At 48.3% G+C, this 19352-nt stretch overlaps 1 protein-coding gene across 5 annotated transcripts in view; it reads right to left on the reverse strand.

The window, feature by feature from the left end:
- WNK3 (WNK lysine deficient protein kinase 3) overlaps nt 1–19352 on the reverse strand; it is a 59147-nt gene that overhangs the window by 34474 nt on the left and 5321 nt on the right. For all 5 annotated transcript variants that reach the window (XM_073321509.1, XM_073321510.1, XM_073321506.1 and 2 more), the window contains exons 2-4: nt 12592–13178; nt 2266–2438; nt 599–819 (exon numbers count right to left, since the gene is read on the reverse strand). In XM_073321509.1, the coding sequence (XP_073177610.1) occupies nt 599–819; nt 2266–2438; nt 12592–13092 (895 nt within the window). In that variant the 5' untranslated portion in view covers nt 13093–13178. The remainder of the gene's footprint in view (nt 1–598; nt 820–2265; nt 2439–12591; nt 13179–19352) is intronic.

Raw genomic sequence — 19352 nt, forward strand, 5'->3', positions numbered from 1 at the left:
TCAAACTCCTCCTGGACGTTTTTCTTGAATTCCCACCTCCCCATCAGCAGGAACAAAAGAGGTGGAATGAATAAGTCAAGGTACCACCTTCTTGATAGCTTCATAGGGTATCTCTGCACAGTATGCGGAGACATACACAAGCTAAGCTTTGAACTAACTGCATGCTACAGACGCTGCAAGTTCAAAGCCCGGCCCAGCCAGAATTGGTTGCATGAACACAGGCTTGTTGCTGCAATTTGCCAGTGATAGGTGAGGATTTTATTTTGCCATACTGCAGCGTGAGTGGAGGAGAAGAGCCAGAAAGATTGCTAAGTGATTAGGAAAAGGACATCTGAGATTGTACGTGACGTGTGGGATACACTGTGGGGTTTGCGGTGGTTGAATGCCATCAGGCTGTTTTAATACGGCTAACAGTAGATGCATACATCTAGGAACAAAGAATGTCCACCACACTGATAGCGACTTAGAAAGGAGGTCAGTGTGGTTATCCCCATTTTATAAAGGGGGAAACTGAGGCAGAGAGTGGGGAAATGACTCCCCCCGCATGCCAAATCACCCCGGGCCGGCTGCTTGAGCAGGGAGCGCGCCGTTGTCGTACCAATGACGCTCTTAGCAAATGACGTGCGCATCAAGGTTGCCAGGCCCAGGTCGCCGATCTTCACCGAACCCGTGGGTCCCGTGATAAAGATGTTGTCGCATTTCAAGTCCCGGTGGATGATGGGCGGGGTCCGGGTGTGGAGGAACTGCAAGCCTTTCAAGATCTGTCGGCACCAGCTCCTCAGGACCTTTGGTTTCATGACTTTGAATCGCTTTAAGTACCTGGGCAGGGGGAGAACCATGGACTGGTCAGAGAGGAGGAGAGGCTTTCCCAACACAGCCTTTGTCCATAGTGGGGATGCACGCAGAGCGCCGAGCAGCCTGCTGAGCCAAGGCGAGTGTGGTAGTACCTGCTGTCTGTCTGGGAAAGGAGCTGCAGGCCTCACTGTGCGGGACACTGGAAAGACCTAGCTATGTGCCAACCCCAAGGTGTCAACCCTTCTCAAAGCAAGTCCCCCATCCCATACCTGGACTAGCCAGCAAGCCGGTAATAACCGTGGGGTACCTGGGTTTGACTCCCTAGGGGATCTCTCTGCAAGCTGGCATAGGCTCGCTCATCATCTACACTTAAGAGTCATTAAGGGATAATGCTAAGACCATCAACTCTAACGACTCTGGCTCAGGAAGGCTGACGCTGAAGGACACGGAGGCCATGTCGAGACACCACAAAATTAAGTCGACCTAACTGACGTCAGCATAGAGCCGCCGCAGTAATTACATCACTTGTGCATGTCGACACTTTGCTCTTCATGTTGGTGGTGTGCATCCTCACCAGGCACACTTGTCTCGATTGAACTGTCACCGTGGGGCACCGTGGGATGGCTTCTCAAAGCCGGCAACGGTCGACGTACGCAACGCAGCGTTTACACTGACGCCGTGTCAACCTAACTACATCAACCTTGACTCTGCCGCTCACAGAGGTGGCGTTATTAATTAGCAGGCAAGTTACGTCAGTGGGAGTGAAATTTTAGGGTAGACACTGCAGAGTTAGGTCAACGTAAGCTGCCTTGCATCAATCTAACTCTGTAGTGTAGACCAGGCCAGAACTCCAGCAGGGTTTAAAAAGACCAGACCGAAATAAGACTCATGGCAGATGAAATTCAATATCGGTAAGCAACAGAAAAAATCATCCCAACCATACATACAAATGAAGGGGTCTAAATCAGCTGTTGCCTCTCATGAAAGAGATCTTGGAGTCATTGTGGATAGCTCTCCAAAAACATCCACTCAATGTGCAGCAGCCGTCAAAATAGCTAACAGAATGTTAGGAACCATGAGGAAAGGGACAGAGAATAAACCAGAGACTATCATAATGCCACTATATAAATCCATGGCAGGCTCACACCTGGAATACCGGTCACCCCATCTCAAAAACGATAGATTAGAATTAGAAAGGGTCCAGAGAATGGCAACAAAAATGATTCGGGGGTGGAACAGCTGCCATATGAGGAGAGATTACAAAGACTGGGACTGTTCAGTTTAGAAAAGAGACGACGTGAAGGGGGGTATGACAGAGGTCTGTAAAATCATGACTGGTAAGGAGAATGTGACTGCGGAAGTGTTATTTACCCCTGCACAGAACACAAGACTAAGGGGCAACTATGTTAAAACTCAGCCGGCCTGCACCAAGTATGACTGGGAGCAGGGAGAGGAGATAGACAGACTTACGTCTTTAAGGTGCCAGAAGTCATCAGCTCAGTGACTAACACAATGCATTTCTTCCCCTTCACCGTGGACTCCCAGGAATCATAAAACCGGACGATGTTCGGATGCTGTAGGCCTTTTAGCATCTCTGCTTCTTCCTTAAACCTCTGCTGTTCTGCTTTGGTTAGCTTCCTGTCCTGGAACGGGGAGAACATTTGGGGAAGGGGGAATAAAGCAGATTCACTTGTTACTCCCGACAGTCACAGCTGAATGACTGTCTAGCTATTATACTGTGGCCGCGCCTTGGCGCAAAGCCGCAAAGGTATTTAGACATTTAACTCCCTTGAGATAGACTCCAGGAGCTCAATCTATTTCACTTAGCCACGGCAAGGTTATGGGGTGACCTGATTATGTGGGGAACACAAGGGTTCGAATGGGCTCTTCAATCTAGCAGACAAAGGTCTGACGCAGTTTGATGGCTGGAAGTTGAAGCTAGACAAATTCAGACTGGGAAGACGACGCAAATATTGAACCAAGTGGAATCCACCGCTGGAGCAGAGTACCCAGGGTGGCAGTGGGGTCTCCAGCATCAGCAATTTTTAAATCAAGATGGGATTTTTTTAAAAGGAATTATTTGGGGGCAGACCTATCGGCTGCGTTATCCAGGAGGTCAGATTAGACAAGCACAGTGGTCCCTCTGGCCTAGGGCTCTATTCATCTGTTTGTGCCTTTTTGTCTACGAATCTAGGAAACCCTCTGGTGAGCTTCTTCTTCCCTTGAAAGTGCATGAGCGTAGCTGTGTGGATGAGGGGGGGCGGTATCCTTGTACCAGCAGAAGCCCTAATGGGTAGGCAGTTATACTGGTACAGTAAAGGGAAGAGCTAGCCTGGGAGAGTGAAAACGTTACAGCTTTTTTGTACAGACAAGGCTTCAGTGAATACATTTTTGCCAACTCAGGCGACGAACTCGGCTCTTTAAGGCAGGGGACCATATCTACCTACATGTAAAATGCCCATAAATCACAACTAGGATGATGCTTTTTAGGCAACAGTTTTAGGGTCATAAAATAGATTCATAGCATCTAGTCTGCCCTTTTGTGTGACACAGGCCACCAGGCTTCCCTGAATTAATTCCCAGTTGAACTAAGGGATTTTTTCTAAAAGATCTGCTCATCTTGATTTTAAAATGTCTAGTAATGGCGAATCCACCACAACCCTTGGTAAGCTGCTCCAATTATTCATTCCCCACCCTGTTAAGTCAACCCTTAACCTTCTCTTTGTTAAGCTATATAGACCAAATTCCTGGCGTGTCTCACTCTTGGACACCGTTACTAATCTTTTAGTCATTCTTGTGGCTCTTCTCTGACCCCTCTCTACTTGGTCAACATCCTTTTCGAACCGGGGATACCAGAACTAGACCCAGGGTTCTAGCAGCGGACCCCTGCCCCCCCACAAGACAGAAACCAGGAAACGGAGGCATGGAGAAATTCAAGTAATTTGCCCAAGGACCTACAGCTGACAGAGTGCTGGCAAGGCTGGCCTTTCCTCCTCTTCACCTGCAGAGGTTTCCGCTCCCTGTGCCCCTCTCTTTTTTGTTTCATTGCCGTTACTGCAAGTTCAGAACTGGCCTGACCACTTTCCAGGACTTCCCAGGAAGTTTATTTAAATGCTGACGCTCCTCTCTATAACCCAGTTTCTGGGGGTAGTTCACATTCAGAGTTTCCTCTTGCGGGTGGCTTTACAAAGGCACAGCCCTTCCAACATAACCTCTTACCCTTTAATAAGCCAAAATAAACAGTCATTTAAGTGGCACTTAGATCTGCTGATAGCTGGGAGATTTGAAAGGAGGGAGGCTTGCTGATGAAAAGAGGCAGGCATTTAGGACCAGATTACCTTCCCTGCTACAGTTTAAGAGGTTTGATTTTCATTCCCCAAGGCCAAATATCACTCCTGGCAATACCTAAAAAAGACCAATTAATCTATGGACTACCAACTGCATACACTATCCCCATCCATGCAGGGCTATAGGGACTTGTTAAATGCCCGTCCATTTCCCCCATTGGAGGGAATTGGCCTCGGAGGGCAGGGCGGGAGGAAGGGAGGGCTGCCCCAGCACACTGGTTTCAGAGTAACAGCCGTGTTAGTCTGTATTCGCAAAAAGAAAAGGAGGACTTGTGGCACCTTAGAGACTAACCAATTTATTTGAGCATAAGCTTTCGTGAGCTACAGCTCACTTCATCGGATGCATCACTGGGTTTTAGATGCATATCTCTCTCAAACAGACACAAAGGTAAACAAAGGGACCTGGCTCAGGAATGAGAAGCAGCTGAAGTTTTGTGGAGAATGAGAAGTGTTTGAGTCTGGCACTGACAGAAGACATGCTGAAGGTTCAAACACAGGAAATCCTTGCTGGATTGGCCTGCTTTTCTGGACGGCTAATCACCATGGCCTCTGAGCCCCTGGCCAGCCCTCCTCAATGGAGAGTCTTTTGTCCTCATGCAAACATGCCCACGCTCACTGCTGCCTCCAACCCTATCACCCCGCACTCACCCCATAACCCATCAACAACTCCCCCCCCACCCATCCACTGTCCCCAATACCTTCTGGGCCACTCACAGCACCTCCTCCTCCTGCCAGCTCAGCATGCCGCTCCCTCCCATCCCAGGGTAGGGCTGGTTTTCCCAATCCCGGCTCGCTCCCGTCGCCCACGCTGCATTCACAGGGCCTGACTGCCCCTCTGTTGTGCAGGCCAAATCTCAGCAACTAGCATTGTGATCCATCTGGCCAGGGCCTTCTGCAAGTGCAACAACTGCAGACTTGTTAATCTGGGCCTGGCTAGGGGCTACAATCCACTGAGTCTATCCCCCTCTGGTCTACTTTCTGCCTTCGCCACAGACTTCCCGTGCAACCTTGGTCAAGTCACTTTTGCTCCTCCATGATTCAGTTCCCCCCACACCTCACCCCAGAGAACAGAGACAAGGATTCTCTATCTCAGCTGCCCGTACTGAGACTCAAAGTCCACCGACTGGGAGGTGCTCGGAGGAGAAAGCTAAAGGTTTATTGGACCAGCTCCGGGCCTGGCTCTGCCGTTGTCTCACTGGATGATGACCCACCACAGACAGATGGGGCTACCAGGCAAAGTTGTTTCTACGCACTGAGCCACACGCGAAGGTTGCCAGACATGGAGTCTACAGCTGCGGCAGGATGGTTGGCTTCAGGCCTAGGGTTGCCAATTTTGGTCAGATGTATTCCTGGAGATTTCATCACATGACAATCTTTAATTAAAGATTAATCTTTAATTCCTGGAGACTCCTGGCCAATCCTGGAGGGTTAGCAACGTTATTCATGCCATAAAGGGAGTTGCAGAGGGACTCAGGAGGGAGTTGACACATACAACAGGACAGTCAAACCCGGGCTCCTGCTACAGAACATTCTGCTCGCAAACCCTCCGACTCAGGGGCCCCGTTAGCACCCCCGTCATTCTGCCACAGAGGGGAAGGGTACTGATTGGCCAGCTGGATCAATGACTGCGGGAACAAATAAGGTGACCACAGTAGGCTTCCGTTTATACAGCTAGCACTGCTCCAAGCTGACACCCCCCCCACCCGGCCGGCTCTCCAGATTCGCAAGCCACCAAACTGCCCTGAATTCATCCATTCAAACTGCCCTGAGTTCATTCATTCATGAACGTGGATGCATGAGGAGTGGAAAACTCTGACCAGGCTCGGCAGATCAAACTCCCTGTGCAGAAGATTAAACTAATTATTATGTTTATGGTAACTATTCTGCCTCCCACTGCGGGGGGGGGGACCCCACAACCAGCAACACACTGGCTTGTGAATCAGCACTGTTCAGAAGCTCAATGTTCCCTGGTAAACAAAGAGGATTTTCACTGGCAAAGGCCTGATTTGCTCTAAAATAGCACATTTCCCTCCCCACCGGCTTTTCCGATCGATGTGTTATTCGGGACACCCACTATAGATTATTATAGATGCTCTACCCCCAGATAAGGAGGTTGAGATGACAAATTCTTTGGGGGATTATGTCTGTTGGACAGGCCAGCTGTGGGGACCCTAGCCAGCTCCTGCAGGGGAAAAATCTGTAAGCAGTAATACGGCTGCAGTTGGGAGCTGTGCTGAAAAGATGCGACGTGTTCTAGATTACAGAGCCGTTATTCTAGATTATTTACACATAATACAGTAGTGCTGAATGACCCCGGCCGAGATCAGGGCCCCATTGTACCGGGCGCTGCCCAGACACAGTGAGACACAGGCCCTACCCCAGCTGAGATCAAGTCCCCGCTGTTTTGGGCACTGCCCAGACACAGAAGTGCACAAAAGAGCTTAGCATGGTAAGTTAAGACCAAAGCTCCTGTGGTTATTAAAGGCAGCAGCCCAATGCCTCCGAGGGGCTGCAATCTGGGGTAAGAGTCATTACAATCCCCACCCCGAAGGACCACATATGTCCTGGTCAAATCCCAACCCACATTCTGCAGTCCCAAAATTCTCTCTTGTGGTTTCACTGGATACAGCATCTTCTGGACTTCAGAAAAGCAGACTTTGACTCCCTCAGGGAACTGATGGGCAGGATCCCCTGGGCAAATAACATGAGGGGGAAAGGAGTCCAGGAGAGCTGGCTGTATTTTAAAGAATCCTTATTGAGGTTACAGGGACAAACCATCCCAACGTGTAGAAAGAATAGTAAATATGGCAGGCGACCAGCTTGGCTTAACAGTGAAATCCTTGCTGATCTTAAACACAAAAAAGAGGCTTACAAGAAGTGGAAGATTGGAGAAATGGCCAGGGATGAGTATATAAATATTGCCCGGGCATGTAGGAATGGAATCAGGAAGGCTAAATCACACCTGGAGTTGCAGCTAGCGAGGGATGTTAAGAGTAACAAGAAGGGTTTCTTCAGGTATGTTGGCAATAAGAAGAAAGCCAAGGAAAGTGTGGGCCCCTTACTAAATGAGAGAGGCAACCTAGTGACAGAGGATGTGGAAAAAGCTAATGTACTTAATGCTTTTTTTGCCTCTGTCTTCACGAACAAGGTCAGCTCCCAGACTACTGCGCTGGGCAGCACAGCATGGGGAGGAGGTGGCCAGCCCTCTGTGAAGGAAGAAGTGGTTCAGGACTATTTAGAAAAACTGGACGTGCACAAGTCCATGGGGCCGGATGCGTTGCATCCGAGAGTGCTAAAGGAATTGGCAGATGTGATTGCAGAGCCATTGGCCATTATCTTTGAAAACTCATGGCGATCGGGGGAAGTCCCGGACGACTGGAAAAAGGCTAATGTAGTGTCCATCTTTAAAAAAGGGAAGAAGGAGGATCCTGGGAACTACAGGCCGGTCAGCCTCACCTCAGTCCCTGGAAAAATCATGGAGCATGTCCTCAAGGAATCAATTCTGAAGCACTTAGACGAGAAGAAAGTGATCAGGAACAGTCAGCATGGATTCACCAAGGGAAAGTCAAGCCTGACTAATCTAATTGCCTTCTATGATGAGATAACTGGTTCTGTGGATTTATTCCTCGACTTTAGCAAAGCTTTTGACACGGTCTCCCACAGTATTCTTGTCAGCAAGTTAAAGAAGTATGGGCTGGATGGATGCACTACAAGGTGGGTAGAAAGTTGGCTAGATTGTCAGGCTCAACGGGTAGTGATCAATGGCTCCATGTCTAGTTGGCAGCCGGTATCTAGCGGAGTGCCCCAAGGGTCGGTCCATATGATTCTATGATTCTTCCACTTCCTGTCCTAAACTGAGGCACTGCCTAGACACGCCCAGTCATGAAGGAGTAGCCTGAATCCTCCTGCTATTCCAACCGTTTAAGGCCACTAGATCATTTATTCTTCTAGGTAGCACAGGCTGGTGAATTTCAATTAGCTCCCCCATTACTGAGCCCAATAACTTGTGTTTGACTCAGGCCTCTTCCAGAAAGGTGTCCCATCTGGCCTTGAAGGCATTAGGAGATGGAGAATCCAAACGCTTCTCTCAGGAGTTTGTTCCAATGGTTAATCACCCTCACTGGGAAACACTGGTGCCTTATTTCCAATTGTCTGGCTGTAACTTCCAGTGGCTGGTTCTTCTGCTTTACTCTGCTAGATTACCGAGCCTGGGGTTTTCCTTACGCAGTACATATCCCCTACCGTCCCCACAGACCACCAGGTTTGCTTAGTGAAGAGACCTGAGCCCTTGGATGAAATCACATGCCCCCCATACACACTTTTTCTTTTTCTGGAAGGAGGACAGTTTGGTTCATTTTACGATTCCTATTTGCCTCCCGTGCATCCTCTTGTCCTCCCGCCCTTTGCAGTCTTCTCTGTTTAGATTACAGGCTCTTTCCGGCAACGATCTGAGCGTGCGTGTCTGTACAGCGCCTAGCACAATGAGGCACTGATCTCACGGGGGCGGGGGGGGGGCCTAGAGACAAATGGGAACAGGGGGCACCCAGAGCCACTGAAATGGGGAAATGAGGGACCTTGGTATGGAAGATGAGGGACCTGGGGCGACACACAAAGCCCTTGGCATAGGGGCGATTGGGGGGGGGGTTTGCAGGGAGTCTCAGCAATAGGGGGATGGGAGAGTGGCATTCAAAGCAGTTTGTGGGGGGGATGGAGGGTGCATACAGTGAGCTCAGTGAAGAGTGCAACCCCATGGTATTATTTATTAGGTGTATTACGGTAGCACCTAGGAACCCCAGTTCTGGCCCAGAAGCCCATTGTGCTAGGTGCTGTACATCATTATTGAATCATAGAATAACAGACTTAGAAGGGACCTCTGGAGGCCATCTAGTCCAACCCCCTGCCCAGAGCAGGACCAATCCCAACTAAATCATCCCAGCCAGGGCTTTGTCAAGCCTGACCTTAAAAACTTCTAAGGAAGGGGATTCCACCACCTCCCTAGGTAACGCATTCCAGTGTTTCACCACCCTCCTAGTGAAAAAGTTTTTCCTAATATCCAACCTAAACCTCCCCCACTGCAACTTGAGACCATTACTCCTTGTCCTGTCATCCACTACCACTGAGAATAGTCCAGATCCATCCTCTTTGGATCCATCTTTCAGGTAGTTAAAAGCAGCTATCAGATCCCCCCTCATTCTTCTCTTCCGTAGACTAAACAATCCCAGTTCCCTCAGCCTCTCCTCATAACTCATGTGTTCCAGACCCCTAATCATTTTTGTTGCCCTTCGCTGGACTCTCTCCAATTTATCCACATCCTTCTTGTAGTGTGGGGCCCAAAACTGGACACAGTACTCCAGATGAGGCCTCACCTATGTCGAATAGAGGGGAACGATCACGTCCCTCGATCTGCTGGCAATGCCCCTACTTATACACTCCAAAATGCCATTGGCCTTCTTGGCAACAAGGGCACACTGTTGACTCATATCCAGCTTCTCGTCCACTGTCACCCCTAGGTCCTTCTCTGCAGAACTGCTGCCAAGCCATTCAGTCCCTAGTCTGTAGCGGTGCATTGGATTCTTCCGTCCTAAGTGCAGGACTCTGCACTTGTCCTTGTTGAAGCTCATCAGATTTTTTTGGCCCAATCCTCCAATTTGTCTAGGTCCCTCTGTATCCTATCCCTACCCTCCAGCGTATCTACCACTCCTCCCAGTTTAGTGTAATCCGCAAACTTACTGAGGGTGCAATCCACACCATCCTCCAAATCATTTATGAAGATATTGAACAAAACCGGCCCCAGGACCGACCCTTGGGGCACTCCGCTAGATACCGGCTGCCAACTAGACATGGAGCCATTGATCACTACCTGTTGAGCCCGACAATCTAGCCAGCTTTCTACCCACCTTGTAGTGCATTCATCCAGCCCATACTTCTTTAACTTGCTGACAAGAATACTGTGAGAGACCGTGTCGAAAGCTTTGCTAAAGTCAAGGAATAACACGTCCACTGCTTTCCCTTCATCCACAGAACCAGTTATCTCATCATAGAAGGCAATTAGATTAGTCAGGCATGACTTTCCCTTGGTGAATCCATGCTGACTGTTCCTGATCACTTTCCTCTCATCTAAGTGCTTCAGAATTGATTCCTTGAGGACATGTTCCATGATTTTTCCAGGGACTGAGGTGAGGCTGACCGGCCTGTAGTTCCCAGGATCCTCCTTCTTCCCTTTTTTAAAGATGGACACTACATTAGCCTTTTTCCAGTCGTCCGGGACTTCCCCCGATCGCCATGAGTTTTCAAAGATAATGGCCAATGGCTCTGCAATCACATCCGCCAATTCCTTTAGCACTCTCAGATGCAACGCATCCGGCCCCATGGACTTGTGCACGTCCAGTTTTTCTAAATAGTCCCGAACCACTTCTTCCTTCACAGAGGGATGGCCACCTCCTCCCCATGCTGTGCTGCCCAGTGCAGTAGTCTGGGAGCTGACCTTGTTCGTGAAGACAGAGGCAAAAAAAGCATTAAGTACATTAGCTTTTTCCACATCCTCTGTCATTAGGTTGCCTCTCTCATTTAGTAAGGGGCCCACACTTTCCTTGGCTTTCTTCTTATTGCCAACATACCTGAAGAAACCCTTCTTGTTACTCTTAACATCTCTTGCTAGCTGCAACTCCAGGTGTGATTTAGCCTTCCTGATTTCATTCCTACATGCCCGAGCAATATTTATATACTCATCCCTGGTCATTTCTCCAATCTTCCACTTCTTGTAAGCCTCTTTTTTGTGTTTAAGATCAGCAAGGATTTCACTGTTAAGCCAAGCTGGTCGCCTGCCATATTTACTATTCTTTCTACACGTTGGGATGGTTTGTCCCTGTAACCTCAATAAGGATTCTTTAAAATACTGCCAGCTCTCCTGGGCTCCTTTCCCCCTCATGTTATTCTCTCAGGGGATCTTGCCCATCAGTTCCCTGAGGGAGTCAAAGTCTGCTTTTCTGAAGTCCAGGGTCCGTATTCTGTTGCTAATTATTAGGTGTATTACAGAAGCACCTACCAGCCCCGCCCCCGTGACCAGAAACCCTACTGTAACAGGCACAGTACAAAGACAGAACAAAAAAGTGGCCCCTGCCCCACAGAGTTTCCCTTTCAAATAAAAAGGAAACAGGTGGAGACAGACAAAGACAGACAGACACAAGGATCCAATCCCAGGCAGAGTGACGGGCAGCCGTCCGCCCGTTTCTGAGGGGCAGGGCTGAGCCTGGACAGGTGATTGGCGGAAGAGCCAACAGCAGAAGTAACAGAAAACTCGCCACGGGGGGCTGCATCCGCACACGCCTCATGCATGTGCCGGCCCCAAGCGTCCACAAACCCCCGAGGCAAAAATTCACAAGACTGGCTTGAATGTCAGGCAAACACAGAAACGGGGGGCCGGAAGGGACCTTGAGAGGTCAACCAGTCCAGCCCCCGGGGCTGAGGCAGGCCCAAGTAAACCTGTACCATCCTTCATTGGGGTTTGTCCAACCTAAAACAATGACGCGGATCTCACCAGATTTCAAGTGTCAGGGAGAGAAGGGGTTATTGGCCTTCTGATTTCTGAGCCTTTTTTAAAAAGAAAGCATGAGCAGAGATTTTTAATCATCATCATTATCATCAAAGAAAAAAAAGTAACAGGCTCTTACAGATGCCAAAGCCAGCAGGGACCAGAGTCATCGAGTCTGACCCCATCTATAGGACTTCCCCAAAATAAAATTACAAAGCACTTTTTACCTGCGGCGCTCAAAGCATTTCATAACCTTGACTTGTCATGACACCTGTGAGAGGCAGGGCAGCGCTATACAGATGGGGAAAGTGAACCCCGGATAGGCTAAATGATGTGACCTTAAGGTCACGCAAGGAAGTTTATGGTGAACCAGGGAATGGAACCCAGGTCTCCCAAGTCTTAGAGGAGGATTATATTCCTAGCCTATGCATATAATAAGATTCAAGGAGTGTCGCTCTATTTGTGTGTCACTCTGAAGCCTACAATGTCTGTTGGGTCAGGGTAAGCGAAGCAAACAGTTACAAGCAGGTTCAGTCACCCCTGAGATTCACAGATTCCAGAGCCAGAAGGGATCGCTGGGATCTCATCTGACCTCCTGTGTAACACAGGCCGGACAACTTCCCCACCATAGTTCCTAGGGCAGATCTAGATTTACAAATCCGCAGCCTGTTACCCATGCCGGGAATATATCAGCATATCAGAGGTAAGTCAACCAAGCACCACCATTACTCTGCAGCTAATTTGCATGCAACAATTTTCATTGGCGACTGCACAGATGGCAGATTACTTGTCCCAGCTGCCATGGTCTTACAGCCCAGGCTTTCACCTAGTTTTTTACATAATCCCAGGACTCAAGGAGCTGGAGATTTAAGAGAAAACACACCAATTATTGCACAGAATGAGATCTGCTGTACTAACCTGCAGTTCACACCAGGCTACCTCAACCCACGTCTCTGTGTCAAGCCCTTTGAAGACGGTTTTAAAGGCCCCTCGGCCCAACTCAATATCAAACTTCAGGAAGCGGCCGCTGGGCGAGGTGGCCACTGCTTTCATCTCTGCCTCCTCTTCGATCTCCTTCTTGGTCTTCTCCTTGGAGGCCTCTGAAATCGCCTTAGAACCCAACTCATTCCTAGCCTCCTGCCCCAGCACACTGGCAGAGAGCTGGTCCCCTCGGCGACCGCCCGCAACCAGCTGCTCCCGCTCATCCCTGGGAGACGGTTCAGCGGTTCTGTCCTCCTCCATGATCTCCACACTCTTCCGGAAGAACCGCTTCCGTTCCATGGCACCCCCGGAGGCCGGGGCGCCGGCGGGCTCCATGATCAAAGCAGCTTCGATGGTCGGGATCCTGCCGTCCAGAGAAACTCCATCAGGTTTTTCCGGATCTTCCGTGCTGGCCGGCTCACCGGAATCTGTAGCCATTGGTACCTTTCGCCTGTGTCCTCCCTCCTCACAGCCGGCACAACGTTACTAGGACTTACTTCCTCTCAGAGCATCCCCATAGCAACCTGAAAGGAGACCGAGGGGTGGGGGTGGGAGAAGAATAGGATCATTTCAGAAGGTAAATCATGAAGCAGCTGCCAGAAGTGCAAAATCTCTGGGGGCTTCTTCCCCCCTGCCAGCGAAGGAATGAACTGGGGAGTCGCTCGGCAATACTAACTCGGCTCCCTGACCGAGATGAAGGCCAACACTGTGCTGTACGCAGTATTCCCCCCCTCCCCGACTGAGACCACAGCCCCTTCGTGGTTCTAGACACTGTAGAGAGCCACCCAATCGATACCAAGGTGTTTTGTTCTGTGGGGCACCATACAGGCCCTTGTGGCACCGGACAAGCCCTGACAGAGATAGGGGCCCCTCTGCACCAGATGCTGTACAAACCCATAGCAAGAGATGGCCCAGGCCCAGAAGAACAAACAAAAGGTGGGAGGGGAAACTGAGGCACAAAGACGGAGGGTGATATGCCCTGCGCATCAGCCGTGCAGCCAAGAAGAGAAACTCCCAGTTCCTCATAACTCAGTAAATGTCTCTTCCCTCTGGATTTGCTAAAATGCATTGGCTCAGACATACTGGCCTCTTAGCTTGTAAGTTCTCGTGGCCAAGGGGCTGTATTTATTTTCTGTCCTGAGCACATTATGGGTCCTTAATTAATCATTTCTAACCAAGCCCAGTGAACCCTGGGTTTCCAGCCAAGATGAAAGCACAGCAACTGCAATATGCAAGGGTCCAGATGCGGTTTTGGAAGTTTGAATTTTTAAAGAGCTCCCACGCACGCGTAAATTTCCCTGCTCAATGAAAGTGCATTTAATCAATGAGAACGCCAGACCAAGGAAATGTGAAATGGAGAGACGAATTAACGGACTCCACTATGATCTCTACGGATACCGCTGCCGTGTCAAGCTACTTCCTGGAACTGCGTTACAACAACGCCCCATCAGGAACACCAGGCTCAGTTCTGGGGGCTGCCTTTTTGAAAGGATCCCAGAGCTGGGGATAGAACCCAGAAGTCCTGGCTCCCAGCCTCCCCTGCTCTAACCACTAGACCCCACTCCCCTCCCAGAGCCAAACAAAAACCCAGGAGTCCTGGTGCCCAGCCCCCTGCTCTAACCACTAGACCCCATTCCCCTCCCAGAGCCAAGGATAGAACCCAGGAGTCCTGGCTCCCAGAGGTAACAGAATTAAGTTCCCTGGCCTGTATTATACAGGAGATCAGACTAAGGATCTAATGATTCCTCCAGGTCTTAAAATCTATGAATCTACTTAGCTGCCACATGCCCCAAAAGCCACCACTTGCATTCTGGAGCCAAGTGATCAAATGGGGGTCGTTTTTTGCAACTACAATTCACTTCTGAAATTTCCCAGGACAGGGCACACGCTGTCAGATCAGATCAGATGCTGGCAATTTAGGAAAGGGGGTCCCAATAAGCAGGGCACGGAGGCCCCTGATGCACCAATTCCTCTATGTACACAGTGTGAAATTAAGAAAGAGGAAGCGTAGGACTGATGATCAGGGAAATCGGCTAACAGCAAGAGCTGGTTTGACTGTGGGAAAGTGATCTCATGGGACACTTAAGACTACTCAGATTGCAAAGTTTCATTATGTGTTCATATAGCCTCTAGCCCAACAGGGCCCGACATGGGTTACTGCATACTTACTCATATTGCCATACCACAAAAGTCAGCTTAATATCCCTTCCAGAATTCGTTACTACTCCTTATATTGACTTTAAATAGTCCTGATAGCCATATAACTGTCCAGTCTCTTTTCTGAACCTGGTTAAGTTCTCAGCCTCATCACTTTCCTACGGCAAGGAGTTCCACAGTCATTTGCTGTGTGGAAGAAGTCTTTTAGCCACCTTTAGTGTCTCTTCTGGTGTTAGGACAAAGGGAGAGCAGGAGTTCTATGACTACCTTACATATCCCACTCATTATTTCAGTTCCTTTTATCATGCCCCTTCTTATTCACAGACGAGAAGGCCAGAAGGAAAAACTATCACCGTCTAGTCTGATCTCCTGTACAACACAGGACCCTGAACTTCCCTAGACTAATTTGTGCTTGAACTACAGTAGATCTTTCAGAAAAACACCCCAATCTTGATTTTAATATTGCCACCATGACCCTTGGGAAACTGTCCCAGTGGTTAATTACCCTCCCTGGTAAAAATTCATGTGGTAATAGCCAGCCCCCATCCTAAAGAGCTTACAACCTAAACTGAGAACCAGTCTGAATTCAATAAGGCGGAATTTCTGTAAAGAGAAGCGCAAAGTACTACACTCTGGAAGGAAAAAATTAAATCCACCACGGTCAGGCAGCAGTACTGCAGAAAAGGACCCAGGGGTTTTACTGGGTCATAAATTGAACATGTGTCAACAGTGTGATGCAAACAAGACAAATGTCATTCTGGGATGTATGAACAGGAGAGTCATACGGAAGACACGGGAAGTAATTGTCCCCCTCTACCCGGCACTACTCAGGCCTCAGCTGGAGTACGGTGACCAGTTTGGGGCACTGCACCTTAAGAGAGATGTGAACGAACTGGAGAGTCCAGAGGCAAGCAACAAAAATGATCGGTGACTTAGAAAACATGAGGCAAGGTTGAGAGAACGGGCATGCTTAGCCTAGAGAAGTGAAATGGAGAGGAGAGGAGAAATAATAAGGATCTTTAAATATGTCGAATAAGAGGACGGTGACCAAGAGTTCCCCATTTCCACAGAGGACACAAAAGCACCGTTTGCAAGTGGTAAGACGGACTAAGGGACCGAAGTAGGTTTTTTGCCATCTTCTATTTCTTTACATTCTGCAACTGCCCCCAACCCCCTCTGCCTCAGGCCTCTTCTCCGCTGGGAAAATCCGTCATGTTAGAACGCAGGGGAACTTCAGGGAGCCCAGGAGCAGCTGGCTTTTATTTAATCATGGCTGTCCCTTAGAAATCATGGACGTGCAGGCCTGGCAGGGACCTCGAGAGGTCACCTAGTCCAGTCCCCTGCACTGAGAAAGAGGGGGGTAGGATTAAATATTATCTAGACCATCCCCAACAGGGCTTTGTCTAACCTGCTCTTAACAACTTCCAGTGATGGAGATTCCACAACCTCTGTAGGGAATTTGTTCCCGTGCTTAGTTACCCTGACAGTTTGGAAGTTTTTCTTAATGTCTAACCTAAACCACCCTTGCTGCTATTTAAGCACATTGCTTCTCGTCCTGTCCTCAGCGGATAAGGAGAACAATTTATCACCCTCCTCTTTATAACCACCTTTTCTGTACTTAAAAACTTGTCAACATGTCCCACCTCAGCCTTCTCTTCTCAGATTAAACAACCCCCGCCCCCTTTTTTTTTTTTTTTAAATCTTGCCAGTCGGAGATCATGTTTTCTAGACCTTTCAACATTTGTGCTGCTCTCCTCTGGGCTGTCTCCAGTGTGCCCACATCTTTCCCAAACTGTGGTGCCCACAGCTGGACATAGCACTGCAGTTGAGGTCTCATCAGTGCTGAGTAGAGCGGAAGAATTACATCTCATGTTTTGCTTACAACACTCTTGCTAAAACAACCCAGAATGAGGTTTGCTTTTTGGGGGTTTTTTTTGCAACAGTACTATATTGTTGACCTATATTTAGTTTGTGGTCCACTATGACCCTCAGATCCTTTTCCGCAGTACTCCTTCCTAGGCAGTCATTTCCCATTTTGTGTGTGTGCGACTGCTTGTTCCTTCTTAAGTGGAGTACTTTGAATTTGTCCTTATTGAATTTCATCCTATTTACTGCCGATCATTTCTCCAGTTTGTCCAGATCATTTTGAATTCTAATCCTGTCCTCCAAAGCACTTGCAACCCCTCCCAGCTTGGTATCGTCCACAGACTTTACCAGTGTACTCTCTACGCCGTTATCCAAATCATACATGAAGATATTGAACAGAACCAGACCCAGGACAGATTCCCTTGCCACACTAAAGACAAAGCTCTGGTACCTCACAAGGGACGTTTTCTACTTCAATGAATTTGCCCACACGACAACAAACTGAAAACAAGGAAATACGTCCAACGGGGAACTACAGCACCATGTAACGAACCAGAAGAGCACAAATTCCACAAAAGGGCTTGACTTCAAAGGCCCACCCCATTCCACCAGTGGCAATGACAAAAAAATCCCAGCCTGGTGGTTTTCAGCTCAGCTGTATTTTATTATTCACATTAAAGTAGTCCAGCTGAGATCAGGGTCTCATTTGGCCAGGAACTTGACCAACGCGTAAGAAGATTATAAACTCTTCAGAGCAGAGCACATTTGTACGGCTTCTAACCCAGGACCCTGGCCTCATGGCCATGTGCAGTATAACTGTTCACAGAATCATAGATTATAAAGCCAGACACGACCACCGGGATCCTCTACTCGGCCCACCGGGAGCCCAGAATTCACTCCTGGTTGAACCAGAGCAGATCTTTGAGGAAAAAAACACCCCATCTTCATTCAAAAATGGCCAGTGATGGAGAATCCAGCACAGTCTTCAGTAAGGTATTCCAGGCATGAATTCCCCTCCCTGTTAAGAAGGTGAACCTTAAACTACGTCACAAGCTCATCTTTCCTCTCTTAGCTCAACCCTCATACACAGAGCAGTGACCCAAAAGAAATAAACCCAGGAGACCACCTTCCTGAGGGAGGAGAAGATATACCACAACACAGAGAGACAAGGGATCCAGAAAGCGCACCAACCAACTTCATCTGGCTAGGAAGATCCAAGATCTGCTAATGGTGGGGAAGGGACAAGACAACAAAAATACAGGATTCATAGATTTTAAGACCATAATGCACTGCTATGATCATCTAATCCGACCTCTCCTATAATTAAACTTGACAGAATTCAAATTTTTTTTTTTAATTTTGATGGATATCATCTGTGTTCATTTTAAGCATTTTTTTCCTATTTTCATCCATTTAAATTTGCAAAGTTGTGTAAATTTATGGATTTGAAGCATTTTTCCCTATATTTATCAATTTAAATTTTCACAGTTGCTGAAAATTAATGGAGGAGGGGCCAGACAATAATTATATAATGACGGTAGATGTTGAGATTCAAAAAGTCAACACTTGATAGCCATTAGAATGCAAACTGTCAACAACACCCATCAAAATACATAAAGTAAGCATCTTAAATCAAAGTTCTCAAGCAGCATTTGTCTTACTTTGCCTATCGGTACATCTCAATTACTATCTTCCTGGGTGTGCCTGTGGACAGTGAAATCAACGTCTGCAAACACTTACTGATAAATATCTAAGCCTTCCAAGATTACATATAGCATAGGCCATAGCAACTCATCCAGATTAGAGTAGGGTTCTTGTGCTCTGAGAAAAGCAGTGTGATCTGTTGGGTAGGGGACATGATCGGAGACTGCTACACCCAATAGGCCAGTGATAGAACCCAGGAGTACAGGATGGTGCCACAGTCACTTTGGGCCGTAGTCAAACGAGATATAGACTCCCATCTGGGAACAAAGATTGTAGGCCGTATTGATGGGATGGGGGACTCTCCCCGGGGAAACCGTGACTCTGAAAAAGATTTGGGGGTCATGGTGGAGAATTAGCGGAACACGAGCTCCCAGCATGACACTGGGGCCAGAAAGGCAAACGCGATCCCGGGATGTATAAACCGGGGAATCTTGAGTAGGAACAGGGAAGTTCCATGACCTCTGGATTTGGCCCTGGTGCGAATCCTGCGTCCAGTTCTGGTGTCCGTGGTTCAAGGAGGATGTTGGCAAATTGGGGAGGGTTCAGAGAAGAGCCATGAAGATGATTCAAGATACCGGGAATGGAATCTATTAAGTTTAACCAAGAGAAGGTTAAAAGTAGACCCGATTGCAGTCCAAGTACCTCCACAGGGAACAAATACTTAATAAGCGGCTCTTCAATCTAGCACTCAAAGGTCTAACACAATCCAATGGCTGGAAGTTGAAGCTAGACAAATTCAGACTGGAGAGAAGTGTACATTTTTAACAGCGAGGGGACTTCACCATTGGAACAGATTACCAAGATATACTCAAGTAGAACAAAGCATTCTCTCTCTCTCTCTCTCTCTCTCACACACACACACACGAATCACGAAAGGCTCAGCACCTCACAAGACCATCCTGACAGGAACATCTGAAATGTACTGAATGGAAAACCAAAGTAAATGAAAGCCATTCTGTCAAACACTAGAC

This window comes from Lepidochelys kempii, chromosome 23, assembly GCF_965140265.1.
Source record: "Lepidochelys kempii isolate rLepKem1 chromosome 23, rLepKem1.hap2, whole genome shotgun sequence".
Lineage (NCBI taxonomy): Eukaryota > Metazoa > Chordata > Testudines > Cheloniidae > Lepidochelys > Lepidochelys kempii.